This window comes from Symphalangus syndactylus, chromosome 1, assembly GCF_028878055.3.
Source record: "Symphalangus syndactylus isolate Jambi chromosome 1, NHGRI_mSymSyn1-v2.1_pri, whole genome shotgun sequence".
NCBI classification, from domain to species: domain Eukaryota; kingdom Metazoa; phylum Chordata; class Mammalia; order Primates; family Hylobatidae; genus Symphalangus; species Symphalangus syndactylus.
The window spans coordinates 113,405,966-113,430,400 of NC_072423.2; the positions used below are offsets into that span (position 1 = coordinate 113,405,966).

General features: G+C 50.3%; 1 protein-coding gene across 4 annotated transcripts; it reads left to right on the top strand.

The window, feature by feature from the left end:
* Positions 1-6,183: 6,183 nt before the first annotated feature.
* CSPG5 (chondroitin sulfate proteoglycan 5) lies at positions 6,184-23,781 on the top strand. 4 transcript variants are annotated; one of them, XM_063610086.1, is made up of 5 exons: positions 6,184-6,199; positions 7,411-8,506; positions 12,461-12,649; positions 16,126-16,282; positions 23,257-23,781. In XM_063610086.1, the coding sequence occupies exons 2-5, from the start codon at positions 7,539-7,541 to the stop codon at positions 23,416-23,418; spliced, it is 1,476 nt and encodes a 491-aa protein (XP_063466156.1). In that variant the 5' UTR covers positions 6,184-6,199; positions 7,411-7,538; the 3' UTR covers positions 23,419-23,781. The 4 variants fall into 4 exon arrangements, with proteins under 4 accessions (XP_063466156.1, XP_055135161.1, XP_055135169.1 ...); XM_055279186.2 differs by lacking the exon at positions 6,184-6,199 and adding an exon at positions 6,609-6,753; XM_055279194.2 differs by lacking the exon at positions 6,184-6,199 and adding an exon at positions 6,609-6,753 and having other exon boundaries at positions 16,126-16,201.
* The last annotated feature ends 654 nt before the right edge of the window (positions 23,782-24,435 follow it).

Below are 24,435 nucleotides of genomic sequence, written 5' to 3' on the forward strand. Positions count from 1 at the left end.
AGTAAAAACCAAATTAGCCAGGCATGGTGGCACGCACCTGTAATCCCAGCTACTCAGGAGGCATAAGTTGCAGTGAGCTGAGATCGCGCCACTGCACTCCAGCCTGGGTGACAGCGAGACTCCATCTCAAAAAATTTTTTAAAAGTTTATTTTTTCAGAGGCGGGGTTTTGCTCTGTCACCCAGGCTAGAGTACAGTGGTACGATCATAGCTCACTGCAGCCTCAACCACCTGGACTCTAGTGATCCTCCCGCCTTAGCCTCCCAAAGTTCTGGGATCACAGGCGAGAGCCACCACACCCAGCCAAATTTTGCATTTTTAACAAGTTCCCAGGGGATGCTGATGAAGCTGGTCAAGGAACCGCCCTTGGAGAACCAGTGGTTAAGAAGGTCGTATGATAGAGCAAGATCCCTACAGTTCCTTACAGTTTATTGTATGAGACCTTTCATACAGTAAACATTTGAGGGGCTACTATGTGCCAGACATTGGTACATTAATACAGTGAAATTGCAGTTGTGAATACAGTAGGCAGGGCCCATGCCATCCAGGCCACTTATTCTAATGGGGTGGGGTACAAGACCATAAATGGTTAATAAAAAATTTTACATACTTCCAAGTGTTCATGAAGAAAATGAAACAATGCAATCAAGAGTTTCCTAGGGACAACTTACGGGGGACAATGTGGATAGTCTGTGAATTGGGTGGTCTCCCATGATTTCTGTCCTGCTGGATATGGTAGCCTGAGGGGTTGACCTTCATTCCAGAAAAACATCCATCTGAATACCCAGAGCGCCCTTTTGTCTATATAATGCCAGTTTGTGAGAGTACTCTGCAAACTGCTCTGCCTGTGACTTTATTACAAAACGCCTGCTTTCTACAGTTCTTTTGCTCCTGTTAAAGGGGGATGTCTTCCTGGAAACAGTGTGAAAGCACCCTCAATCCCTTGTTGATGGATTATCTCCATTTAAGGAGGTCATCTCAGAATGGGATGCAAAGGTATATCCCTGAAGGAAGTGCTACCTGCCTTCAGGCCCAAACCTCCTTTGTTGGATCTTCTTGTGAACAGCTCCTCCCCCCAGCTTCATTTCCCTGTGGCTTGTTTTTAGGCTTGCCAGCACTCTGGCCATTAGGAAACACGTGATCCTGAAGTCCTTGGGACAAAGTTGAAGCAAGACTATCATACACAAAGGGTGACTAAAGGGATAGAGAAGGTGCTATGAATCAACCTAAACAGAGGTTCCAAAACCAGCTGTAGCTAGCTAGCTAGCTCTAGGACCACCAATTCCTGTTCCAGCCGTGTTGCAATTCTTAAGGAACCCCTGCCTGCCATGCAGAATTGTAGTCATCTTTACTACCACTGCCCCCAAAGGCCTTCCATGCGCTTTTAACCTATAGAGGGCAGCCAGTTGACTAATTCTGACAGCAACTTTACCCTTCAGGGGAGATAACTCCCACTGCCCCTCTGGAAAATAGCCATGCCTTAATACAGTGTGACAACCACCTTCAGACAAGTGACAAGGAAAATGGCTCCTGCTCTGGTTCTGTGGTAATCTGCCATCTAAGGTGCCCTCTTGGGGCAGTTGGTCCAGAAGAATGTGAGGAAGTGGCAGCAGTCTTGGATGGTGATAGCCACTCAGTTTAATTCTGATCCTCCCTAGCAGATTTCTGTAGCAGTTTCAGAACTGAGCAGGTGATAGAAGGTGGGTCCAACGAAATCGGCACAGGCTGATGTCTGGTTTGGTTCAGACATGAATGGGTTTCCTGTGGCATCCCTGTTTACAGTCAGCTTATTCCACAGTAGCTACAGGATGCCCAAGAAGTGCTTAGGTCACCTGCTGAGGCAGCAGGTCTCTTCTGCAGATAAACATAGTTGCTTGACCGGGCGTGGTGGGCTCACACCTGTAATCCCAGCACTTTGGGAGGCCCAGCCGGGCAGATCACCTGAGGTCAGGAGTTCAAGACCAGCCTGGTCAACATGGCGAAACCCCGTCTCCACTAAAAAGACAAAATTAGCGGTATGGTGGTGCATGCCTGTAATCCCAGCTACTCGGGAGCCTGAGGCAGGAAAATCGCTCCACCCGGGAGGTGGAGGTTGCATGATCCGAGATCATGCCATTACACTCCAGCGTGGGCAACAAGAGCGAAACTCTGTCTCCAAAAAAAAAAAAAAAAAAGTTGTTCCACATGGTGAGGCCCTGTGTTTGCTTGTGCTATGTGGCTTTCTCCCAGCTGGTTTGGCTTTGGAGTAATGAAATTCAAGAGGCCTTTCCAATCTGTTTGCAGACCCATTGCCTGAACAAGATTACCACCTTCAGGTTGTGATGTCCTTAGATGACAGCACTTGCTCAACTGAGAATCCAGAGTTTTCTGCAGTGCAGAGGTGGTGGTCAGCACAAAGAACTGAGACCCCCTACCTCTTAGCCCTTCCCTTTCTGGTGATGGTGTAAAGAGGCACATCACGTAAAATGGTCACAGAGCAGATTGCCATGCAGCCTAGAACCAGGAGTCTGGTCTTGTTGCTGTGTTCCCTGGTAAGAGATCATGGCATTATTTCTTAAATGGCGAAGTGAAGGTGGGAGAGTTGGGGCGGGGAGGAGGGAGGTCCTCTGTTCTGCCAATTGATGGTCTACCTCTGTGTCCTGATTCCTCTTCTCAGGCAGGAATGAAAAGCCTCCATATTAAAATGAAAGGGTTTGGAATCAGGGTCTTAGTTCAAATCCTGTCCTTACCACTTCATTAGCATACTCTTGGACAAAATTGCTAATTCTCTCAGTTTGCAGATGTGTAAAATAGGACTGACAAGATATTTGTAGTGTGATTGTGAAGAATAAGGCAAATTAGCACAAGGAAAACTGAAAACTCAATATATTTGTGTTAGCCTTTTTGTGTTGCTATAAAAGAAAGAATACCTGAGATTGGGTAATTTATAAGGAAAAGTGTGTTTGGCTAACAGTTCTGCAGGCTGTACACAACACAGAGCCAGCTTCTGCTTCCAGTCAGGGCCTCAGGAAGCTTACAATCTTGGTGGAAGACAAAGGGGAGCCAGCATCACATGGTGAGAGCAGGAGTGAGAGAGAGAGGAGGTACTAGGTTCATGTAAACAACCAAATCTCACATGAACCCATGAAGCAAGAACTCATTACCTCCAGCACCAAGCCATTCATGAGGAGTCCACCCCATGACCCAAACACCTCCCACTAGGCCCACGTCCAACACTGGACGTCACATTTCAGCATGAGATTTGGAGGGAATAAAACATCCAAACCACATCAATGTTAGTGGTTAATACTGAGGACTTAAAGCCAGGAACTTCCAGTCCACACAGCTACACCCCCAGCCATAGCAATTGGAGCACTCCTCTGGACTGCAGCCCCCTGGTCAAGCCAGGGGCTTTTCATGCAGTTGGAGGCTGGCTGCATTCATGGCAATGGATCTTGAGCCTACCTGAGCTCTGGAGGCAGGCTGCCAACCCAGTAAGAACTTCAGAGGCATGAAGAAACTGTTGCCACATAAAACATCCCTGATGCCCAGATGCAAGAGACATAAATATGGGGACATGGATATAAGGACGTCAGTTTCCCTTTCGTTCACTCTGTGGTTCCTACATCTTCTGTCTCTTCTCTACCCTACCACAGTCTTGTGCTCAGAAGAAATACTCATTTGACACTCTGGTTACCAAGCACTTTCACATATGAGAGACAGGTTGCTAACTCAAAGTCACACTGCAGCTGAATCCTGCCCTTCCCATCACATTCCACTGACTGAGTTTTCCCATTCATCTTGTGGAGGTGGTACCCAACCAAGTGTGCTATGCTCAGTTCTCAAACTGCTAGTGAGATCCACTAGGGAAGATCGAATGAAACTGAATGGCAACAATTGATTTAAAATCCCAAGTTGGGCCGGGCACGGTGGCTTATGCCTGCAATGCCAGCACTTTGGGAGGCCAAGGCGGGCGGATCACCTGAGGCCTGGAGTTCGAGACCAGCCTGAGCCAACATGGAGAAACCCCGTCTCTACAAAAAATACAAAATTAGCCAGGTGTGGCATGCCTGTAATCCCAGCTACTCGGGAGGCTGAGGCAGAGAATCACTAGAACCCAGGAAGCAGAGGTTGTAGTGAGTCAATATCACACCATTGCACTCCAGTCTGGGCAACAGAGCGAGACTCCGTCTCAAAAAAAAAAAAAATTTCAAATTGAAGGAAGTGTAACTCCGTCTCAAAAAAAAAAAAAATTCCAAATTGAAGGAAGTGTAAGCAGACTTCGTCTCCAGGAAAGGGAAGAAGAAGATACTTAAATAGTTAACAAAATATATTTTAAATGAGTGGGAGAACTTCCTCCATCAAACCCTGTTGAAAACGTGTGAGTGGTTGTCATGCCCCAGACATCAAGGAACCCATCCATGAGGCCTTCCCACACAGACCGGCCTCAGGAAGGGAAGGAGGAGGTAGGCCGCTCTGACAGCCACAACCTGAGTTGAGGAAATAAGCAAAGGAACACAGAGAGTCTACATACAGTAAAAGGTGACAGGAGTTAAGCTGCACACAAGGGAAGCAGAGATGGGTTGGAGGCAGTTAAGGATGTGTTGCTGCCTCTGTGGCCAAGAGGTGAGTGCAAAGCCCTACATGGTCCCCTGTTTAAAGAAGGCTATTGTTTCAAACATATTTTACTTGGTCCCCAGAGGCGGCATGAAACTAAGAAAGAGCCTTGGCCGGACGCGGTGGCTCAAGCCTGTAATCCCAGCACTTTGGGAGGCCGAGGCAGGCGGATCGCGAGGTCAGGAGATCGAGACCATCCTGGCTAACACGGTGAAACCCCGTCTCTACTAAAAATACAAAAAATTAGCCGGGCGTGTTGGCGGGCGCCTGTAGTCCCAGCTACTCGGGAGGCTGAGGCAGGAGAATGGCGTGAACCCCAGGAGGCGGAGCTTGCAGTGAGCCAAGATCGTGCCACTGCACTCTAGCCTGGGGGACAGAGCAAGACTCCGTCTCAAAAAAAAAAAAAAAAAAAAGAGCCTTACCCCTTTTTTCAAGGAGCTCCAGACCACAGTTCTGGGATGGGTGTGGGTGGTTGCCATTCGTTCATTTACGCCTGTCTGATATGGAGCCTCCCTCTGTTACCAGCCCTGTGCACTCAAGTGCCTTGCAGTCCGATGAGGAATAACTGTAGATAAGATGAGATGGCGGGCATAAATGTAACTGCTGAGGAGGCTTCATAGAGGGAAAGGTGATAAGAACTGAGCTTTTCTGGCATGAGGAGTTTAACAGGCAGGAGAGGTGGAGACGCTAGGCTAGGCAAGTAGGCTGCAGCCATAGTTCTGCTGAGAAACAGGTTTTGAACCAAGGCAACTCCATCTGGAGATATGTATAAGAAAGATTAGGAGATGGAATCTCTATCTTGGTCACTTATTTGGTCCTCTAAGACAGAAATGGGACCGTCTCTTAAATACTGGAGTTGTCCTATCTCCTTGGGCTGATACCCTGAACTGTCATTTGGGTGAGTAACACATTAAGGGGTAGACGGTCGGTTTGGGGGAATAAACTAAGTGACTAGGTTGCGGTTCCTCCTCCCGACTAAGCAGACCTCCTGGTGAGTGGTCTTGGGTTGCCCTGTGAGCCCTGAAGCTGTGAATGGGCCCCACAGATCACTCTAAAGCCAGGCGTCCATGTGTGCCCGGCTGGGGATCTAGACCCCACTGGTCTACCCAGGAACCTGAGTTTTGGTGGTCTGAGACACCTGGGGGACGACGTATCCCGGAGAAGGGACCAGGATTAAAGGCCGCTCCCCAGGCTGGAGGGGACTAGAAGGAAGGCGAGGTAGCCGCAGTCCCAGGGAGGGTCTTACCCCTTGCTCCCGGGATGCGTTCTGGCGGGCCTGGCTGTGCGAGATCTGGGCTAGTGGCTTTGGCTGCGAACGGATTAGATCTGATCCGATTAGAGCCTGGGCTGTCGGCTTCGCCCCCTTGCCAGGCTCTGCCAACGCCCGCCCCTCCCTCGTGGAAACCCAGAGACCTCCCTGAGAGCCTTCCCGCCCGGAACACGGGATTGGTGCAGAATCCGAGAGTCTCCATGCGCCCCGGGCCTGGCATGTTTCCACAGTGGGGGCTCGTGCTTCCGCCCCCTGCGGCTCTTCCGAGCCCCGCCCCGACCCTGCGGGTATCTGGGCCCGCGACGTCCCCGCCTCCGTGCTTGCCGCGTGGCGGGTGGGTTCCTCCGGGTCGGGGCCCCGTGCCGCCTGTTCACCTGGGGCGGGACTGTGGCCCTATCCCACAGGTCTCCCGCCCGTGCACCTGCCGCCTAACGCCGCGCCGTGCGCCTGCCCCGCGCTCCCCGTCCGTGTGTCTCCTAGTCCCCAGCGAGGGGTCTGTCTGTTCCCCTGGCAGGCTGACCGAGGGGCCGGCGTCAGCGCTACGTGCGGCGGGGCCGGCGCGGCGGGCGGGGTGAGGGCGGCGCTGAGCGCAGCGGCGGCAGCGGCGGCGCGGGAGGCGGGGAGGCGCGGCGCGCCGGGGACAGCGGCGGACGGCGGCGGCGGCATGCGGCTCCTTGCGCTGCCCATCGTGGGCTGAGGCGGCCGCAGAACGGGCGGGAGGCGCGGCGGCCGGGCGAGCCGAGGGCGCAGCCAGCCGGGCGGACCGCGGACAGCGGTCGGGGCGCCGCGCCATGGGGCGAGCCGGGGGCGGGGGCCCGGGCCGGGGGCCGCCGCCACTGCTGCTGCTTCTGGGGGCCGCGCTGGTCCTGGCCTCTGGGGCCGTGCCGGGTAGGTATGACTGCGCCCGGGACCCCCGCGGCCCTCGCGCCCCACCCAGGGCAGGGGTCCCGCTGGCGGCGGGGACAGGTGGAGCTGTGAGCTGTGGCAAGGGGGCGGGGCACCGCCTGGCCGCGGCCGGGCGGCGGAAGGGTCCCAGGAGGCGGTGGGGGTCCGGGGAAGGCCGACCCCGGTGGGGGCCGACCCTGGTGGGGGTAGCCGGGACCCTAGCGCGCGGGCAGCGGTGCGGGCCGGGGGCGGGGCCGGAGGCGGGGCCAGGGCGGGGCCTGAGGGTGAGACTTCGGGGCGGGACCTGGAGCTGAGGGAGGGCGCCTGTGGACGCGGCTCAGGGTGGGTTCCCGAGGGTGAGACTGATGGGTGGGCCGAGCTGGGGGCCGCTCTGGCCCGGCTCTTCAGACGGCGGGGCAGGTCGGGCGGGACCGAGCCACGAGGCGTTGGGCGGGGTGTGATCCCGGGCTTGGGGGCAGACTCCGGGACGGGGCTTAGAGGTGCCGGGTGGTTGGGGTCACACTGGGGCAGTGGGGTCTGCGGGTGGCCGGGACTGGGTTGACCAGGTCTAGGCGAGCGGTCCTGACCGGGGCGGGCCGGGGCTCCAGGGCTCCCCAGCGCGCCGCCCTGACGCCCCGCCCCTCGCCCTCCCGCCCGCAGCGCGTGAGGCGGGCAGCGCGGTTGAGGCCGAAGAGCTGGTGAAGGGCAGCCCGGCGTGGGAGCCGCATGCCAACGACACGCGGGAAGAAGCCGGCCCACCAGCGGCTGGAGAAGATGAGGCGTCGTGGATGGCGCCCGGCGGCGAGCTGGCCGGGCCAGAAGAGGTGCTGCAGGCGTCGGCTGCGGTGACCGGCACCGCCTGGCTGGAGGCTGACAGCCCAGGCCTGGGAGGAGTGACCGCAGAGGCGGGCAGTGGCGATGCCCAGGCACTTCCAGCTACGCTCCAGGCTCCCCACGAGGTCCTCGGGCCGTCAATCATGCCCCCTGCCATTCCTGAGGCTACAGAGGCAAGCGGGCCACCCTCCCCCACCCCTGGCGACAAGCTGAGCCCAGCTTCTGAACTCCCCAAGGAGAGCCCCTTGGAGGTTTGGCTGAACCTGGGGGGCAGCACACCCGACCCTCAAGGGCCAGAGCCGACTTACCCATTTCAGGGCACCCTGGAGCCCCAACCAGCATCAGATATCATTGATATCGACTACTTCGAAGGATTGGATGGTGAGGGTCGTGGCGCAGACCTGGGGAGCTTCCCAGGGTCACCAGGAACCTCAGAGAACCACCCTGATACTGAGGGAGAGACCCCTTCCTGGAGCCTGCTTGACTTATACGATGATTTCACCCCCTTTGATGAATCTGATTTCTACCCCACCACATCCTTTTATGATGACTTGGATGAAGAGGAGGAGGAAGAGGAGGATGACAAAGATGCAGTAGGAGGTGGAGACCTAGAAGATGAAAATGAGCTTCTAGTGCCCACTGGGAAGCCTGGTTTGGGGCCCGGGACAGGCCAGCCCACCAGTCGGTGGCATGCTGTCCCTCCACAGCACACTCTGGGGTCGGTCCCTGGCAGCAGCATCGCCCTCAGGCCCCGCCCAGGAGAGCCAGGCAGGGACCTGGCCTCCAGTGAAAATGGCACTGAGTGCCGCAGTGGCTTTGTGCGGCATAACGGCTCCTGCCGGTCAGTGTGCGACCTCTTCCCAAGTTACTGTCACAATGGCGGCCAGTGCTACCTGGTGGAGAACATAGGGGCCTTCTGCAGGTAAGGGCATGGCAGGCAGGTGCATAGAGACACTGAAGAGTGTATGTGAGGCCGACTCAACAGAGGGCAGCATAGCCGGGCGCGGTGGCTCACGCCTGTAATCCCAGCACTTTGGGAGGCCGAGGCGGGTGGATCACGAGGTCAGGAGTTCAAAACCAGCCTGGCCAAGATAGTGAAACCCCATCTCTACTAAAAATACAAAAATTTAGCCGGGCGCGGCGGCAGGCGCCTGTAGCCCTACTCAGGAGGCTGAAGAAGGAGAATCATTTGAACCCAGAGGGTGGAGGTTGCAGTGAGCCGAGATCGTGCCACTGCACTCCAGCCTGGGTAACAGAGTGAAACTCCATCTCAAAAAAAAAAAAACAAAAACAAAAACAAACAAACAAAAAACAGAGGGCAGCGTGACAGGCACAACTTGCAAGAGATTGTACAGTTGCAGGATTCCCAGGTGGAGAAATGTTCACTCAGGCTTCTTCTACAGAATTACTTGGTAAAATGCACTTCCTGTGACCTTATCACTAGGAGAGGTTCCTCAGAAATAACAATATGTCTTTCCTCTGTGTATTGTGTCCTTACCCAAACCCTCAATTACAAAGGCAAAATGAGGCCAGGCGTGGTGGCTCACGCCTGTAATCCCAACACTTTGGGAAGCCGAGGCAGGCAGATCACCTGAGGTTGGGAATTTGAGACCAGCCTGACCAACATGGAGAAACTCTGTCTCTACTAAAAACATAAAAAATTTAGCTGGGTGTGGTGTCACATGCCTGTAATCCCAGCTACTTGGGAGGCTGAGGCAGAATTGCTTGAACCCGGGAGGTGGAGGTTGCGGTGAGCCGAGATCGCGCCGTTGCACTCTAGCCTGGGCAGCAAGAGCGAAACTCTGTCTCAAAAAAAAAAAAAAAAAAAAGCAAAATGAAGGGACTTCTTTAAGAGTTTTGGAAAGAGGGCTGGGTTGAGGGGTGTTTGCTGGAGAGTTCTGGAAGTACTGGTGAGAGGGGTAGGCCCATAAACCTACTCTGTGGGATAAAGACAGCTGTTGAACACCGCTCCATGCCTTGTGCACGGTGGGAGAAGGGGCCAGTTCCCTGGAAGGGATGTAGGCATGCAAACTCAAAAGGGAGGATCTTCTTGGAAACAGACCCCAAAATGTAGCCACTCACGCAGATAAAATCAAGCTGAGAGTCTTCGAATTGCAGGTGTGCGGGTGTTTCTTGACTTTGGGAGGTGGCTTTTTTCTTTCTACTTTGATGTTTGTCTACCTTGGGATATCAAATCCATAATCCTTTTAAAGACTCAGAGTTTAGTTTTCTTAAGGGCATTGTCTGCAGCTCATCAGTAATTACGCTACTCACCTCACTCTTAGGAACTGTCCTCACAGTGAGGTATTTAACTTGCTGGAGAGCTTGCAGCCTGATTTCGGAAGAATCCCCGGTTGGGGTGATCAGGTGATTTGCTTGTCTCCATCCTTTACAGGCTGTAGAAGTGGAGTAGAACCCTCAGACTCCTTTGAGGGTTGTCTCCATTAGTCCTAGGTGGAGCATTTCTGTCATCTGTGTGTCTCTTTTTATTTTTAGTAGGGATGGGGTTTCACCATATTGGCCAGGCTGGTCTCAAACTCCTGACCTCAAGTGATCCGCCCACCTCAGCCTCTCAAAGTGCTGGGATTACAGGCGTGAGCCACCACGCCCGGCCAGGTATCTCTTTTTCAAGTGTCATTCTCCATCCTTCTTGTTCTTGTTCGTTCTGCAAGTATATGAAGAATTCAAGTTCCTTAGGTCTTGATGTAGTAATCAGAGAATAACATGTAGAAAGCAATGAGTATTTTGTCCTTGGCATTGTAACTTAAGTTCCAGTTTCTTTCTATGAAGTTCTTTTTTTGTTGTTGTTGTTGTTTGAGACGGAGTCTCGCTCTGTCGCCCAGGCTGGAGTTCAGTGGCGCGATCTCGACTCACTATAAGCTCCGCCTCCCAGGTTCAGGCCATTCTCCTGCCTCAGCCTCCCAAGTAGCTGGGACTACAGGTGCCCGCCACCACGCCCAGATAATTTTTTGTATTTTTAGTAGAGAGGGGATTTCACTGTGTTAGCCAGGATGGTTTCGATCACCTGACCTCGTGATCTGCCCGCCTCGGCCTCCCAAAGTGCTGGCATTACAGGCGTGAGCTACCACGCCTGGCCAAAGTTCTTTATTATAAATGGTCATGACATTAGTGTCACTCATAGGACGTGACCACACATTTCTTGGAGTGGTCCAGCCATTGCCAGAAGGAGGTACTGTGATTAAGAAATTGTAGCAATTTTATTTTTAAAAAGAAAATGTGGCAATAAACTAACTTGCCAGTTAAGGGCTACCAGAAATATGAGGAAACCCTGTGATTTTGCTCCTCAAAATTCAGTTTGGGGGACTATAGTGATGATTTCAGCCTGGGGGCTGTGCAACCTCTCCGCAGAATCATCATCTTTCATCCTATTGGAGGCCTGGGATTTTCACCTTCCAAGTGAACTCCCCATAATAGTATGAAATTTGGAGCCCTTGCTGCCTCTAGAGAGCTGTAAAAGTCCCCAGAATCTCCTGGAACTCTCAGAAAATTCCCAAGTAGAAGAATAAGATTGTCTTCCTCACTAAGCCACATGGCTCTGCTAGCATGGGTCTACCAGCCTCTCACTGCCTCACAAGGGCTTCTCCACGTGTCCACTCCAGTTCCCCTGGCTTAGCTTCCATCCCAGGATCACATTCAGGCCTCCCTACCAGATTCCTCCCCTGGCTGTGTACACCCAGGCCTGGCCACGGCTTGAAAACTATTTTTGCATTCCACTCACAGGAGACTGCTGAGCCATTGGTTGCAGACTGCAGTGTGCCTTTGTCTCTGTCACCCTGACCCACTGCAGGGAAATGAGCAGAGCTGTGGTGGAACTTCTCTAGAACACTAGGGTAGAGGCCCCACTTACAGGGGTCTGCATTCCCTGGCAACCTCAAACAGATAGCCTCCCCATGACGGCAGAGGCTCAGTTGGAAAACAAATAATTTCTTGCTAGCCATGTCTCCCCACCCTATTCTAGATGTGGAGTAACCAGTTCTCTGGTGCATAATTTCCCCATTTCTGGACCCCTTTCTCTTGTCTGTTATTCACCCTGAGGTTCATGTCCTCCCTCCTTTGCCTGCCTCTGTATCCTTCCACATCTTTCCGCTTTGAAGCAGCCTGGTTCCCATGGAAACAGCAATGTCATTGGAAGAGTTGGAGCCTGGGAATGTCCCCAAGGGCAGGAGAAAGTCACTCAACAAAAAGACTAAAACCCACCCAGAGGGTTGATTCTCACTGTGCTTGCATGACAGTTCTCATAGTACTAGGATAGGGAGCTTTAGAGGCAGAACTTGGGGGGGCTGCAGAAATAGAAGAATCTACATCCATCTTTCTGTTTGTCCTTGTCTGTCACTTCCTTATTTTTAGGTGTCTTCTCAGCCACGTGAACTAGGTGGGACTGCAAAGCAGCAAGATAGGTTTGCATGTGCAGGGCAGGTCCTGGGACTTTGTAGCTGTAGCTCTTATTCCTCTTGCTTTTCATCTTTCTTTCACCCAGAGCCCAGGGCAGGGAGAGGCCTGAGAGGATCCTGTTGGTGTCTCCATTGAGGCTGCACAGCAGAAGACCAGGATTCCCTTCCCTCTTCAGTCACTTAGCAGTCAGAGAACTTTGACCAGTTCACTCAGTTTCTCTACACCTTGGTTACCTCATTTATATCACAGACCTCAGAGCTCCCTGGCCCACTTCACAGAATGGTTGTAAAGGCAGGGGCGATCACACCAGCTCTGAGGTCTGTGCAGATTCGGAGCATTACAGTTCCTCTAGATGGCCTTAGGAAGAGGCTGTGGAGATAGGTGTTGGGGTCAGGGCCCAGGCCCTTACTGTGGCCGTGGCTGCCTGCTCCATCGCCACGGTTTCTCAATGTCGCTGCTGCAGGTGCAACACGCAGGACTACATCTGGCACAAGGGGATGCGCTGCGAGTCCATCATCACCGACTTCCAGGTGATGTGTGTGGCCGTGGGCTCAGCCGCTCTCGTCCTGCTCCTGCTCTTCATGATGACGGTGTTCTTTGCCAAGAAGCTCTACCTGCTCAAGACGGAGAATACCAAGCTGCGTAGGACCAAGTGAGTCTGTGTCACTCACCCATCCACCCAGGTCAGGGTGTGGGAGGCCCCCCAACCCTGCTACACCCCTCCAACTGATCCAGGGACTTTGTCATGAGGGTTTCTGGCACCTGTGCTCCATTCCCAGCTGTTTTGTCTGTGCTAAAGATTCACCCAGGCTCATCTGTTCCTATATAAAATGTGCTGGAGCTGCAGCATAGGTGAAGCCCCTGTGGCACACTGCCACTGTCCAGCAGCTTTCCCAAAACCCTGCCCTAGGCATCTGAGAGCCTGCTTTGAAAAAGGCAGCCAGCAGGTAGCTACTCCTCCTCTAGTCCCCAGGTAAGTTACTCAGTCTGCCCACCTGCCTGATAGACCCCTTCTTCCCTGGACTGTGACAGCCAGCAGCCGGTGCGAGATTTCATTCACAATTCTGCGTGGAGGAACTCCATCTCCTTCACATCTGTCACCCAAAACCAGCTCCTCCTCGGTGAACACTGAGGAGAAAGGGTTTATTTAGCACCACACTGCATTGCTTTTTGAAAGCTAGTCAAGCCTGTGTCCAATCAGAAGTGCAAGGAACTTAAGGAAATCCTCTTTACCTCTCCTGAGTAGAATATATGGGGAGAACTAGGGATAACTTCCTCTACGGTGGATTTTAAGGGCCATATGGGATGTAGAATCTTATTTCAGCTCTTCCCTTAGCAAAGCAGTGACTGTTGTGTGCATGTGAGAATCAACATGTTTTTGCCTTTAAGCCCATGCCTTGAACACTCGGATGTGACTTTATATGCTGTGAGAAAATTACTCCTATTACTAAGCAAAGTTAGAAAACCTTTTGGAAGTGTCACAGGAGTCACAAAAGGGAGATTGGAGTTCAGCTTCCTTGGGACCCCAGAGACAATTTATGCAGAACTGCCCCCACTTCCCTTTCAACCTGTTGCCCCATTAATCCCCCTCCCCTTGACCTGAGAGTCCCTCTAGAGAATGTGACTGAAGGACTTTCCCTGGGTCCTGGGAAAAGGACAAAACACCATCTGTTGCTCCTTTGCTGGGTAGACTCACGCAATGTACAGATGCCAGCAGCTCTCTGCAGCCTTTCAGCTAACCGCCGCGGGGCTGGTAGGGCCTCTCCATTGTGCCTGTGCACTGAGGCGGGCTGCATCTACACACGTGATCACTCCAGAAAGACACGGTCCTGGACCCCTGGCTCCTCATGCCTACACCAAGGGGGTGGGTGAGCAGGGGTATCCAGGGGGCAGGAGATGGGACTGCTTCAATCACGGCAGCTGCTGATGAGGATGGAGGAGAGAAAGGAACAACAGCCAGGGCAGTGGAGAAGCAAGAGCTGAGGCCAGATGCAGGACCCTATTCTAGGGCCTCCTCCTCTAGCCAGCCCTGTGTTTTTCACAGAGCATGGCCCTCTTGTTTCTCCACATGCCTTCTTTCTTTCCCAAGCCTGGTTACTGCTTTGATGGTGTGACATGTGCCTGGTGCACTGCAGATACTGCCATAATTTATTTATTCTAAAACATACCTTTTTTCCCCCACATATTAACATCTCTGAAATTGGATTGTGTCTTACAATCACTGGCATCTTTTTTTTTTTTATTTATTTAATTGAGGCAGGGTCTTACTATGTTACCCAGGGTGGCTTTGAACTCCTGGGTTCAAGTGATCCTTCCACCTCAGCCTCCCAAATAACTGTGACTACAGGCATGCACCACCTTGCCCAGCCACTGGCATCTTATGACCACTGTTGGCCACATGGTAGTTATGATGTAGTTGTAATTCCCTGGCATGCACAAATGGGTTCCTAGCTGTTCATATTGTTGTCAGTCCCTTATCTAAAGTCTAAATGAACTACTTCAAGTATGTAAGAAAAGCTCGGTTGGGCGCGGTGGCTCACGCCTGTAATCCCAGCACTTTGGGAGGCCAAGGCAGGTGGATCACGATGGGTGGATCACGAGGTCAGGAGTTCAAGACCAGCCTGGCCAAGATGGTGAAACCCCGTCTCTACTAAAAATACAAAAAATAGCTGGGCGTGGTGGCAGGCACCTGTAATCCCAGCTACTCGGGAGGCTGAGCCAGATAATGCCTGAACCCAGGAGATGGAGGTTGCAGTGAGCCGAGATTGTGCCACTACACTCCAGCCTGGGCAACAGAGCAAGACTCTGTCCTCTGTCTCAAAAAAAAAAAAAAAAAAAAAAAGCTCTAGGTGATAAGAAAGTATTGGATGATGGTTTAAGTGGTGGAAGTGTTTTTATTTTTTCTTAATGGTACATCAAATAATGGTGCATCTTATTACAATCCATGGCATTTGGCTGGATGCTGTGACTCATGCCTGTAATCCCAAGACTTTGGGAGGCCAAAGCAGGAATACCACCTGAGCCTAAGGGTTCGAGTCCAGCCTGACCAACATAGCAAGACCTCATCTTTACCAAAAAAAAAAAAAAAAGTTGTTTTAAGATAATCTGGGAGAGGGAAGGGAGAGCATTAGGACAAATAGATAATGCATGTGGGGCTTAAAACCTAGATGAGGGGTTGATAGGTGCAGCCAACTACCATGACACACATAAACCTGTATAACACACTGACATGTTCTGCACTTATATCCCAGAACTTAAAGTAAAATTAAAAAAAAAAAAGATAATCCATGGCATTTGATGAAATACAGTATTTGGCTGGGCGCAGTGGCTCACACCTGTAATCCTAACACTTTGGGGAGGCTGAGGCAGGCAGATTGCTTGAGCTCAGGAGTTCAAGATCAGCCTGGGCAACATGGTCAAACCCCATCTCTACAAAAAATACAAAAATCACCTGGGCATGGTGGCATGCACCTGTAGTCCCAGCTATTTGGGAGGCTGAGGTGAAAAGATCACTTGAGCCCAGGAGGTCAAGGCTGCAGTGAGCTGTGATTGTGCCACTGCACTCAAGCCTGGGCAACAGAGTGAGACCCTGTCTCAAAAAAAAAAAAGAAAAGAAAAGCCTTTAAAAACCGATAACCAGCACCAGGTACAGTTCTGCACTTATCAATAAAATTTAAAATAATTTTTTTAATAAAGAAAGAAATACAGTATTTTTGTTTGTTTGTTTGTTTTTGTAATTTTTTTTTTTTTTTGAGACGGAGTCTCGCTCTGTCGGCCAGGCTGGAGTACAGTGGCACGATCTTGGCTCCCTGCAACCTCCGCCTCCCGGGTTCAAACAATTCTCCTGCCTCAGCCTCCCAATTAGCTGGGATTACAGGTGCCTGCCACCATGCCCAGCTAATTTTTGTATTTTTAGTAGAGATGGGGTTTCACCATGTTGGCCAAGCTAATCTGAAACTCCTGACCTCGAGTGATCTGCCTGCCATAGCCTCCCAAAGTGCTAGGATTACAGGCGTGGGCCACCATGCCCAGCTGAAATACAGTATTTGATCCAGAAGCTGAGACATTGTCATGTTTTGCTGTGATTATTTCACTTACATTTTTCCTTCACTCTTCTCTCCTAACCAGCAAATTCCGGACCCCATCTGAGCTCCACAATGATAACTTCTCCCTCTCCACCATTGCCGAGGGCTCTCACCCAAATGTAAGGAAACTTTGCAACACTCCCCGTACCTCCTCCCCCCATGCCCGTGCCTTGGCTCACTATGATAACGTTATCTGTCAGGTAACTTGTTTTCTTCACATCTCTCCTCTTATGCATGCTTTGGCCCCTGGCCCATGTCTGATGCCTATTTCAGAGTATGAAATCCCCAGAGAGCTCTAGAGGTCAGCCTAGGGCAACTGAGTTGGGCAGCAAAGGTGGGAATAAGCACTTGATGGTGTATCACTTATTTGACAAACAGAATTTTCGATACAAAAGGTCTTTTTCTTTTTTAAATTTTTTGTAGAGATGAGGTCTCACTGTGTTGCCCAGGCTGGTCTCGAACTCCTGGCCTCAAGTGGTCTTCCTGCCTCAGGCTCCTAAAGTGCTAGGATTATAGGCGTGAGCCACCTGCCTGGCTGAGAAGATCTTTTTCTAGGATTACTCATGATTTTTAGCTTCATCTACGCTTTAGAAGTCTGATTATTGTCTTATTTTCTATATCAAGGAGAAAGGCTCTGCTTTCACTGCTAGGGAATTTCATGATGGTCAGTTAAGCAAACGGTGGTTGCTCTTTGGGATGGGTGGAAAGACTTCTGTGTCCTTGCTGCTATTTGAGGATCCTAAGAACTGGCAGGGTTATACACAGCTGGTTAAGGCCAAGGCCTGAAAACAAAACACTGGCAGAGCCTTAAGTCCAGGAGTAATCCTGTTCTTAGGAGTATGGGCTTATAAATATCAGTTGAAATTCAATAAAAGATCCCAATAGACCATTTTCTGAAGACCCTGGCCTAGTGTATTGCCTGGATTAGACTAACCAGTAAAATACTAGAGAGAATTTCAAAAACAAGGCAGAAACCATCCAAATCTCAAATCATGACACATCCAAATCCTAGAATTCTCTATATAATGCAGGCTCCATACTTCAAGATAAATGCATTTTTACACAGATTATTATACAGATAAGCAAGTTAAACTGAGACTTCAGACTGAAGCAATGGACTTTAAGAGGAAATTTAGAAAAAGTTCTTAGAAATCATGGACCATAGAAGCCGGGCGCGGTGGCTCACGCCTGTAATCCCAGCACTTTGGGAGGCCGAGGCGGGCGGATCACGAGGTCAGGAGATCGAGACCATCCTGGCTAACACGGTGAAACCCCGTCTCTACCAAAAATACAAAAAAGTTAGCCGGGCATGGCGGCAGGCGCCTGTAGTCCCAGCTCCTCGGGAGGCTGAGGCAGGAGAATGGCGTGAACCCGGGAGGCGGAGCTTGCAGTGAGCCAAGATCGCGCTGCCGCACTCCAGCCTGGGCGACAGAGCGAGACTCCGTCTCAAAAAAAAAAAAAAAAAAAAAAAAAAAAAAAAAAAAAAAAAAAGAAATCATGGACCATAGAGTGTCAGACCTCACAGGGGCCTCAGCAGTCTAGACTAATATTGTCCAGTGGAACTTTCTGTGAAATGGAAGTGTTCTATATCTGCTCTGTCTACTACAATAGCCACTAGCCACTTGCAGCTGTAGAGCTCTTAAAAGGTAGTTAATGCTACCACATTACACAGTGTAGACCTAGACTTCTGGGCTCAAGCGATACCCCTGCCTCAGCCTCCTGAGTTGCTAGGACTACAGGCATGTGCCACCACACCTGGCTAATTATTTTAACTTTTGTAAAGTTGAGGTTTTGCCATGTTGCCCAGGCTGTTCTCAAACTCCTGGGCTCAAGTGATCTTCCTGCCGTAGCCTCCCAAAGTGTTGGGATTACAGGTGTGAGCTACCATGCCTGGCCTTCTTCCTTTTATAGATGTGGAAATTGCAGCCCCAGAACGGGGAAGAGAGAATAAGAGTAAATGTGTGGCCTCATTCACAAAACCCCAGAACAGGAAATCTTGGCCTGGTAGAGGAGAAGTAAATGGGTGAATTTAAATATGAAATGAAAGAGGTAAACTTAGGATAATTTTTTAAAGTCTTTGATGTAAAGGGTAGAAAAAGAACAGATTATTTCACTTGGTATGTACCAAGATACAACAAGTAAGGTCAAGATGAACATTATAACCAAGGAAACACTATGTCTTATAAACTCTAAGATTGGTCACCACGTTCATCAACCCACAGAGATGTAGGCACCCTGAGGGCAGGACAGAGTCTCAGTGAGCACATTATCCCGCCCTCTGCAGTAACATGCACACAGTCACCACTTGCTGAATACTAGTGAGTGATGGTGGGCTACGGGGGCTCTCAGTTCCACTGGCCGATCTGCCATCCTGCAGATGGCAGCAGGTCTGCCAGGACGGGAGCTCCTGTAGTCAGCATGTTCACTGTCCACGGTTGGACAGAGTCCCCCCACTCTGCTTGACAGAGTGCAAGCGTCCTTAGGAAAGTGTCTGACCCTTGTGTTTCGGATACCACAGCTTCAGACACCTTTCCTCTTCCCAGAGGGGGAAAAGAAAGAGCTCCTCTTGGAGGGCTTGGCTACACAGCCAGTGCGAAGGTTTCTTGTTCTTGGCTGATCCAGCTTTGTGGAAAGTGAGGCTTTTGTACCTGAACGCTGCTACTGACCCTTAGTTCAGAAGATGGCAAGCCTTGAAAACAGCAGAGCAGGGGGTGGTCAGCCATGGGAGGGTGGTGGTCGGCCACAGTGGGTGGTTGGCCACAGGCAGTGGTGATCTAGCATGGGGCTTGGGGGTCAGCCACGGGGTGGGTGAGGGTGGTTAGCCATGGTGGGCTCTGCCTGAGACAGGGTGATGGGGTGGCCAGGGCAGCACTCAAGCCATCCCTTAGGAAGCAGCAAGATCTGGCTCTGGTTCTCTCCTGGCTCCTCTTGGATCTTGAGGCTGGTGCCTTTTTTTATTTTAACCAAATACCCAGACTTCAAGGAGATTGAGGCTGGTGTCCTTCCATCAGCTTGTGCCCAAGGGGACATCATCCTCTCCTCTCTGAAAGCACTGTGGATGTGAGGGGTGACTCTCCTATCCAGCAGGGAATGTACTGGTGGATTTTCTACCTTCATCTCTAATTCTCTCCACCTCACTCAAAGGTCAAACTTAGTCATATTCAAGATCTTGTGGGCATTGCCGATAAACACGGTTGCCACTTGTTTGTGAAGTGAAGCCCTGCTCACTGCTGCAGCCGCCACACTGACTGCCTGCAAGGGGTGCCAGCCGGGGAGAGTGAGAAATCCTCCAGATGAGCCGGGAGGAGAGACGAGGGGGCGCCAGAGTCCAGCCTGCCTCGTGGTTTCTCCCCACCCCCAAACTCCTTGCTAGTATTGGTTTTCTCTAAAATTTTGGAGAGTTTTATTTATTTTCATCGAGGTATTATTTCTTTTACATACGTAAAATAGATTGAGCAGGTCATTTTCCTACACTGTTGCAATTACCTCTACCAGCCACACTCTGAAAAGATTGCAAACAAAAAAGTCTGGGGCTTTAGGCCTGTGACGGGGAAGGGTCAGTGGCTGGTATCTGTGCCAGTGGCACCTCTTTCCCTCCTCTGCTCCTCTCTGCCCTCAGGCTGATGTGTGGCTCTGTAGCTGGTGGGCCTTAGGCTGAGTCTGTGTGAGTGTCTTGTGTAGCTGAGCAACCAGCCTTGAAGGGTGTGTCAGGAGGCATGGAGAATGTAGGAAGCTGCCCGTGCTCCAGGAGCACTGCATGAATGAAGCCACCAGAAACCCAGGGCAGCTGCCCCAACACTGGGCTGCCCTGATGGTCCCCACAACAGTGCTGTGGAGACCATGTGGGTAACTTGGGGTGTGCTAAGATTTGACAGACCTTCCGGGATTTCAGTTTATTCCTAGGATTTCTCCATTGATGTTCCTGTGCTTTTTTTTTTTTTTTTTTTTTTACCTATTTAACTCTTTCTTACTTTCCAGACTCTCCTCTTGCATGTATTTGTTAAAGCACTGACTGCCCACCCTCTTCCAATAGATGTTTGCCTCTGGCCAGGCCTGAACCCACATGACCCCTGGGTTGAAGGGTGCCCATATTGCTGGGGTTAAACGCTGGCAGCAGTGAGTCCACGGTGGTTCCTAGGAACTTATGCCAGATGTTGATCCAGCTCCCTTGTGGTGAGGTACTTCTGTTAAGTCAAAGGCAGTTGGACCTGCAGTGGAATTCAGCTACCCTTGGCTTAATAGGATCAAGTTCTGCAGTAAACACCTGGGTTAGGAGAGCCCCATCTTGGTGTAGACATTCCTTTGCCTGTTGTGTTTGTTGGAGGTATTCAGCTTGTCTAATAGCACTGTTTGCATATCTCTTGCTTTTGGGATCTGCTTCTTCCATCCCTTGGCTCAGAAGGCAGTTTTCTTTTCTTTTTTTTTTTTTTTTTTTGAGACAGAGTCTCGCTCTGTTGCCCAGGCTGGAGTGCAGTGGCGCAATCTTGGCTCACTGCAAGCTCCGCCTCCCGGGTTCATGCCATTCTCCTGCCTCAGCCTCTCCATGTAGCTGGGACTACAGGCGCCCGCCACCACGCCCGGCTAATTTTTTGTATTTTTAGTAGAGACGGGGTTTCACCGTGGTCTCGATCTCCTGACCTCATGATCCGCCCGCCTCGGCCTCCCAAAGTGCTAGGATTCAGAAGGCAGTTTTCTAATCTGGACCCCATGAGCCCTCAAGGGGTCAGGTTTAATCTGGGAGCCCACCTTCATGGCATCAGAGCTCTGAGACCCGGGTCTGTGAGGAGTCACTTGGTCCACTTTTCTTTACATCATGAGAATGTTTCTGTACCCCTGTATGCCCCCAAAGAATATGTGATGAAGGAGTTGAGGGTGGGAGGTTATCTTGAAAGACATAAAAGCAAGTTGTATCCTTGTAAGAGGAGAGGTGAGTATAGGTCCTCTCGTCCTGTTCTAGATTTTAGTGTGATTCAAAGTCCATCCTACCTAGGATACTTATAGCTCAGCTCTCAAGCTTTCATGCCCATGGTTTCCCCCAACAGTACAGAAGTACACGAAATAAAAAAGTGCAGCTCTACTTCACCCCCACCTCCCTCTCCGTAAAGTACACACGTGTGTGTGTATATATATATATATACACACATACACACAAACACACACCTATATCTGTATTTTTAAAACATAAATGAGATTTTGCTATACATATGTCCTACCCCTTACTTTTTTTCAATCAGTGTATGATGGAGATCTTTCCGTCTCAGGAGATGGACATTTATGTCACTGCACGGTGTTTTGTGATTCTAAGCAGTGATCGACCACTCAACTGGCCACACGTGCTGTGTGCAGCTGCCTTGCCTGACATCTGCCTCAGTACTCTATGAAGTTCATTTTCTTGTTCTTGTCTCATTGGAACAAGAAACATGTGTTCCCCTGTCTATAAATCATGTATGAAGTCTTTGAAACTCTACTAAATTGTCCTCCTTAATCTGGGCCTCTGGAGAAGCACCGAGTGAGGCTGTGGGCAGTGGACAGCTGGCAGTGATTTCCATATGCACAGAACTCATGGACGCCCCGGTGTCCTGTGTGTACAAGCACCATGGAAAGCCCGGGGTCTCTCCCTACTTTCTTTCCAACTCATCACTTCCATAACCTAGTGCTGTTATGGGTCAAAGTCGGTAGCAGGCAGCGCAGACGAGGGCTCACCAGACTTCTATGGAGAACACTCTGGTCCTTAAGCATGATGGTAATCTTGAATTTTGGTAGTGATTAAAGCAAGAATGGCCTTAGCTAGCTGGTCAGATTAGGACACTTTCTACCTTCTTGCCATCCATGAATCTGCCTTAATGGTTACCCACCCTCTTCCATCAGCAGAGTTCCAAGCACTTACAACAGCTATTTGGGGCACCAGAGGAAGAACTAAGGCCCACTGAATTGCACTGGGTATATTCCCCTTAGGTGGTCCTAAATGAGTAAAGCAAGAGTTGCCGCAGAAGTTCTCTGAACGTGCAGAATGTAGACCTGGAGGACTATGTGCTAGTGTGAGCTTCCTAAGAACCTTTAAAAGGCAAATTCAGGCTGGCATGGTGGCTCACACCTGTAATCCCAGCACTTTGGGAGGCTGAGGTGGGTGGATCCCTTGAGGCCAGGAGTTCGAGACCAGCCTGGCCAACATGGTGAAACCCTATCTCTACTGAAAATACAAGTTAGCTGGGCATGGTCACGAGCGCCTATAATCCCAGGTTCTGGGGAGACTGAGGCACGAGAATCCCTTGAACCCAAGAGGTTCAAGATTGCAGTGAGCTGAAATCACACTACTGTACTCTGGCCTGGGCGACAGAGCGAGACTCTGTCTCAAAAATAAATAAATAAATACATAAATAAATACATAAATACATAAAATGCAAATTCAGCTCAGGTTCAGGAGTTTGTCAGAGGGAGCTTGTCACAGGGCTGCCTTGTCACAGACAATATACATGGATTATTACATTAGAATCAGCAGTGCGAATATCATGTGATGCAGAGTGTGGCAAGCCACTGAGGCAGCCAGGCTCATTCGGGCTTGGATTGAGGACATACCTTTTTAGCTAGCATCTTTTAGCAGGTTCACTTGTGACAGTGAGAGGCTGACACATCTTTGACCTCTAGTCAGAGGAGATGCTCTTACTGTGGGGAGAGAGGCCCCTAGCATAGCCAGGAGCAATTCTGCACTTTACCAGTCCTATGCACTATCCCACTGTATACACTGATGAGACATGTTCCCTGACCAAGACATCTTTGTGAAAGCAAAACTCAACAGGATGGAAGGCCAGAGGAAGGCCGGGCTCAGCAGGCCCCGCAGAGCTCATCAACACATGAGGCTATAGAGGCACCTGGGCCAAGGGACTCTTTCTCCCCAATCTCTGTCCAAGAGAAAACCTTGGACATGGCCCAAATTAAAGTTATTTGTAAACTGATTACTGTCAAGTTTTCCTCTCTGCCTGGCCATTGCTTGTAAGGATGACTTTCCTAAAAAGTTGCTGCTAATGAGTTACTTTGGTTCCTTTTAGTTCATTCAAGTCTTGGAGCTTTTTCCTTGTTTCAGTGATGCTTCCTTCAACCAGACAGAAAAACCTGATACTATTATTTGATTGCTGTATGCATTGTCTCCCCCCCTCCAACTTTTTCCCTCTTCCAGGATGATCCTAGTGCTCCCCACAAAATCCAGGAGGCTCTCAAGTCCTGCCTGAAAGAGGAGGAGTCATTTAACATCCAGAACTCCATGTCGCCCAAACTTGAGGGTGGCAAAGGTGACCAGGCTGACTTAGATGTGAACTGTCTTCAGAATAATTTAACCTAAAGCAGAGCAAGAAGAGAGGAAGCGGGGGTAGTGGGTGGGGGGTAGGGGAAGAAACATTATCTCCTCTTGTACAGAGTCTATTTCTTGTAACCATTTGTTAAACTCTTTTCTTTTTCTGATCTCATGGCATGCTTTTATGTATTTTGTACAGGAGGCAAAAAAAATACTTAAAATAAGCAAAGAAACTGAACAGAATTGCATACATTGGGTTGTTTTGTCTGTGCTGTCTGTACATTGCTTCTGCTGCTGTGATTTCTAAACCTGTGCTGTTATTCAACTGACTTTTTTTTGTACTTTGACCCACCTTTTTTTGAAATACCAGTAAAAAACAAAGTTCTTGAAATAAAACTTTTTAAAAAGTTATTCATTTTCTTAGTCATTGTGTCCACTTTAAGTTTGAGTTGAGTAACCTTCATTGAAGATGTTTGTTTATTTATTTATTTTGAGGTGGAATCTCACTCTGTCACCCAGGCTGGAGTGCAAGGCTCACTGCAGCCTTGACCTCCCCAGCTCAAGTGATCCTCCCACCTCAGCATTCTGAGTATCTGGGACTACAGGTGCAAGCCACCACACCTGGCTAATTTATAAATTTTTTTGGAAAGGCAGGGTCTCACTATGTTGCCCAGGCTAGTCTCAAACTCCTGGGCTCAAGCAATCTTTCACCTCAGCCTCCCAAAGTGCTGGAATTACAAGTGTGAACCACCGCACCTGGCCAAAGATGTATATTTATTTATATTTATTTTTTTATTTTTTTTTTGAGACAAGAGTCTCACTCTGTTGCCCAAGCTGGAGTGCAGTGGTGCGATCTCGGCTCAATGCAACCTCCACCTCCCAGGTTCAAGTGATTCTCATTGCCTCAGCCTCCCAAGTAGCTGGGACTACAGGTGTGTGCCACCATGCCTGGCTAATTTTTGTATTTTTAGAAGAGACAGGGTTTCACCGTGTTGGCCAGGCTGGCAAAGATGTATATTTAAACATGTTTGAAATATCAGAAATGTTCTGTGTGTTTGTCTGCAT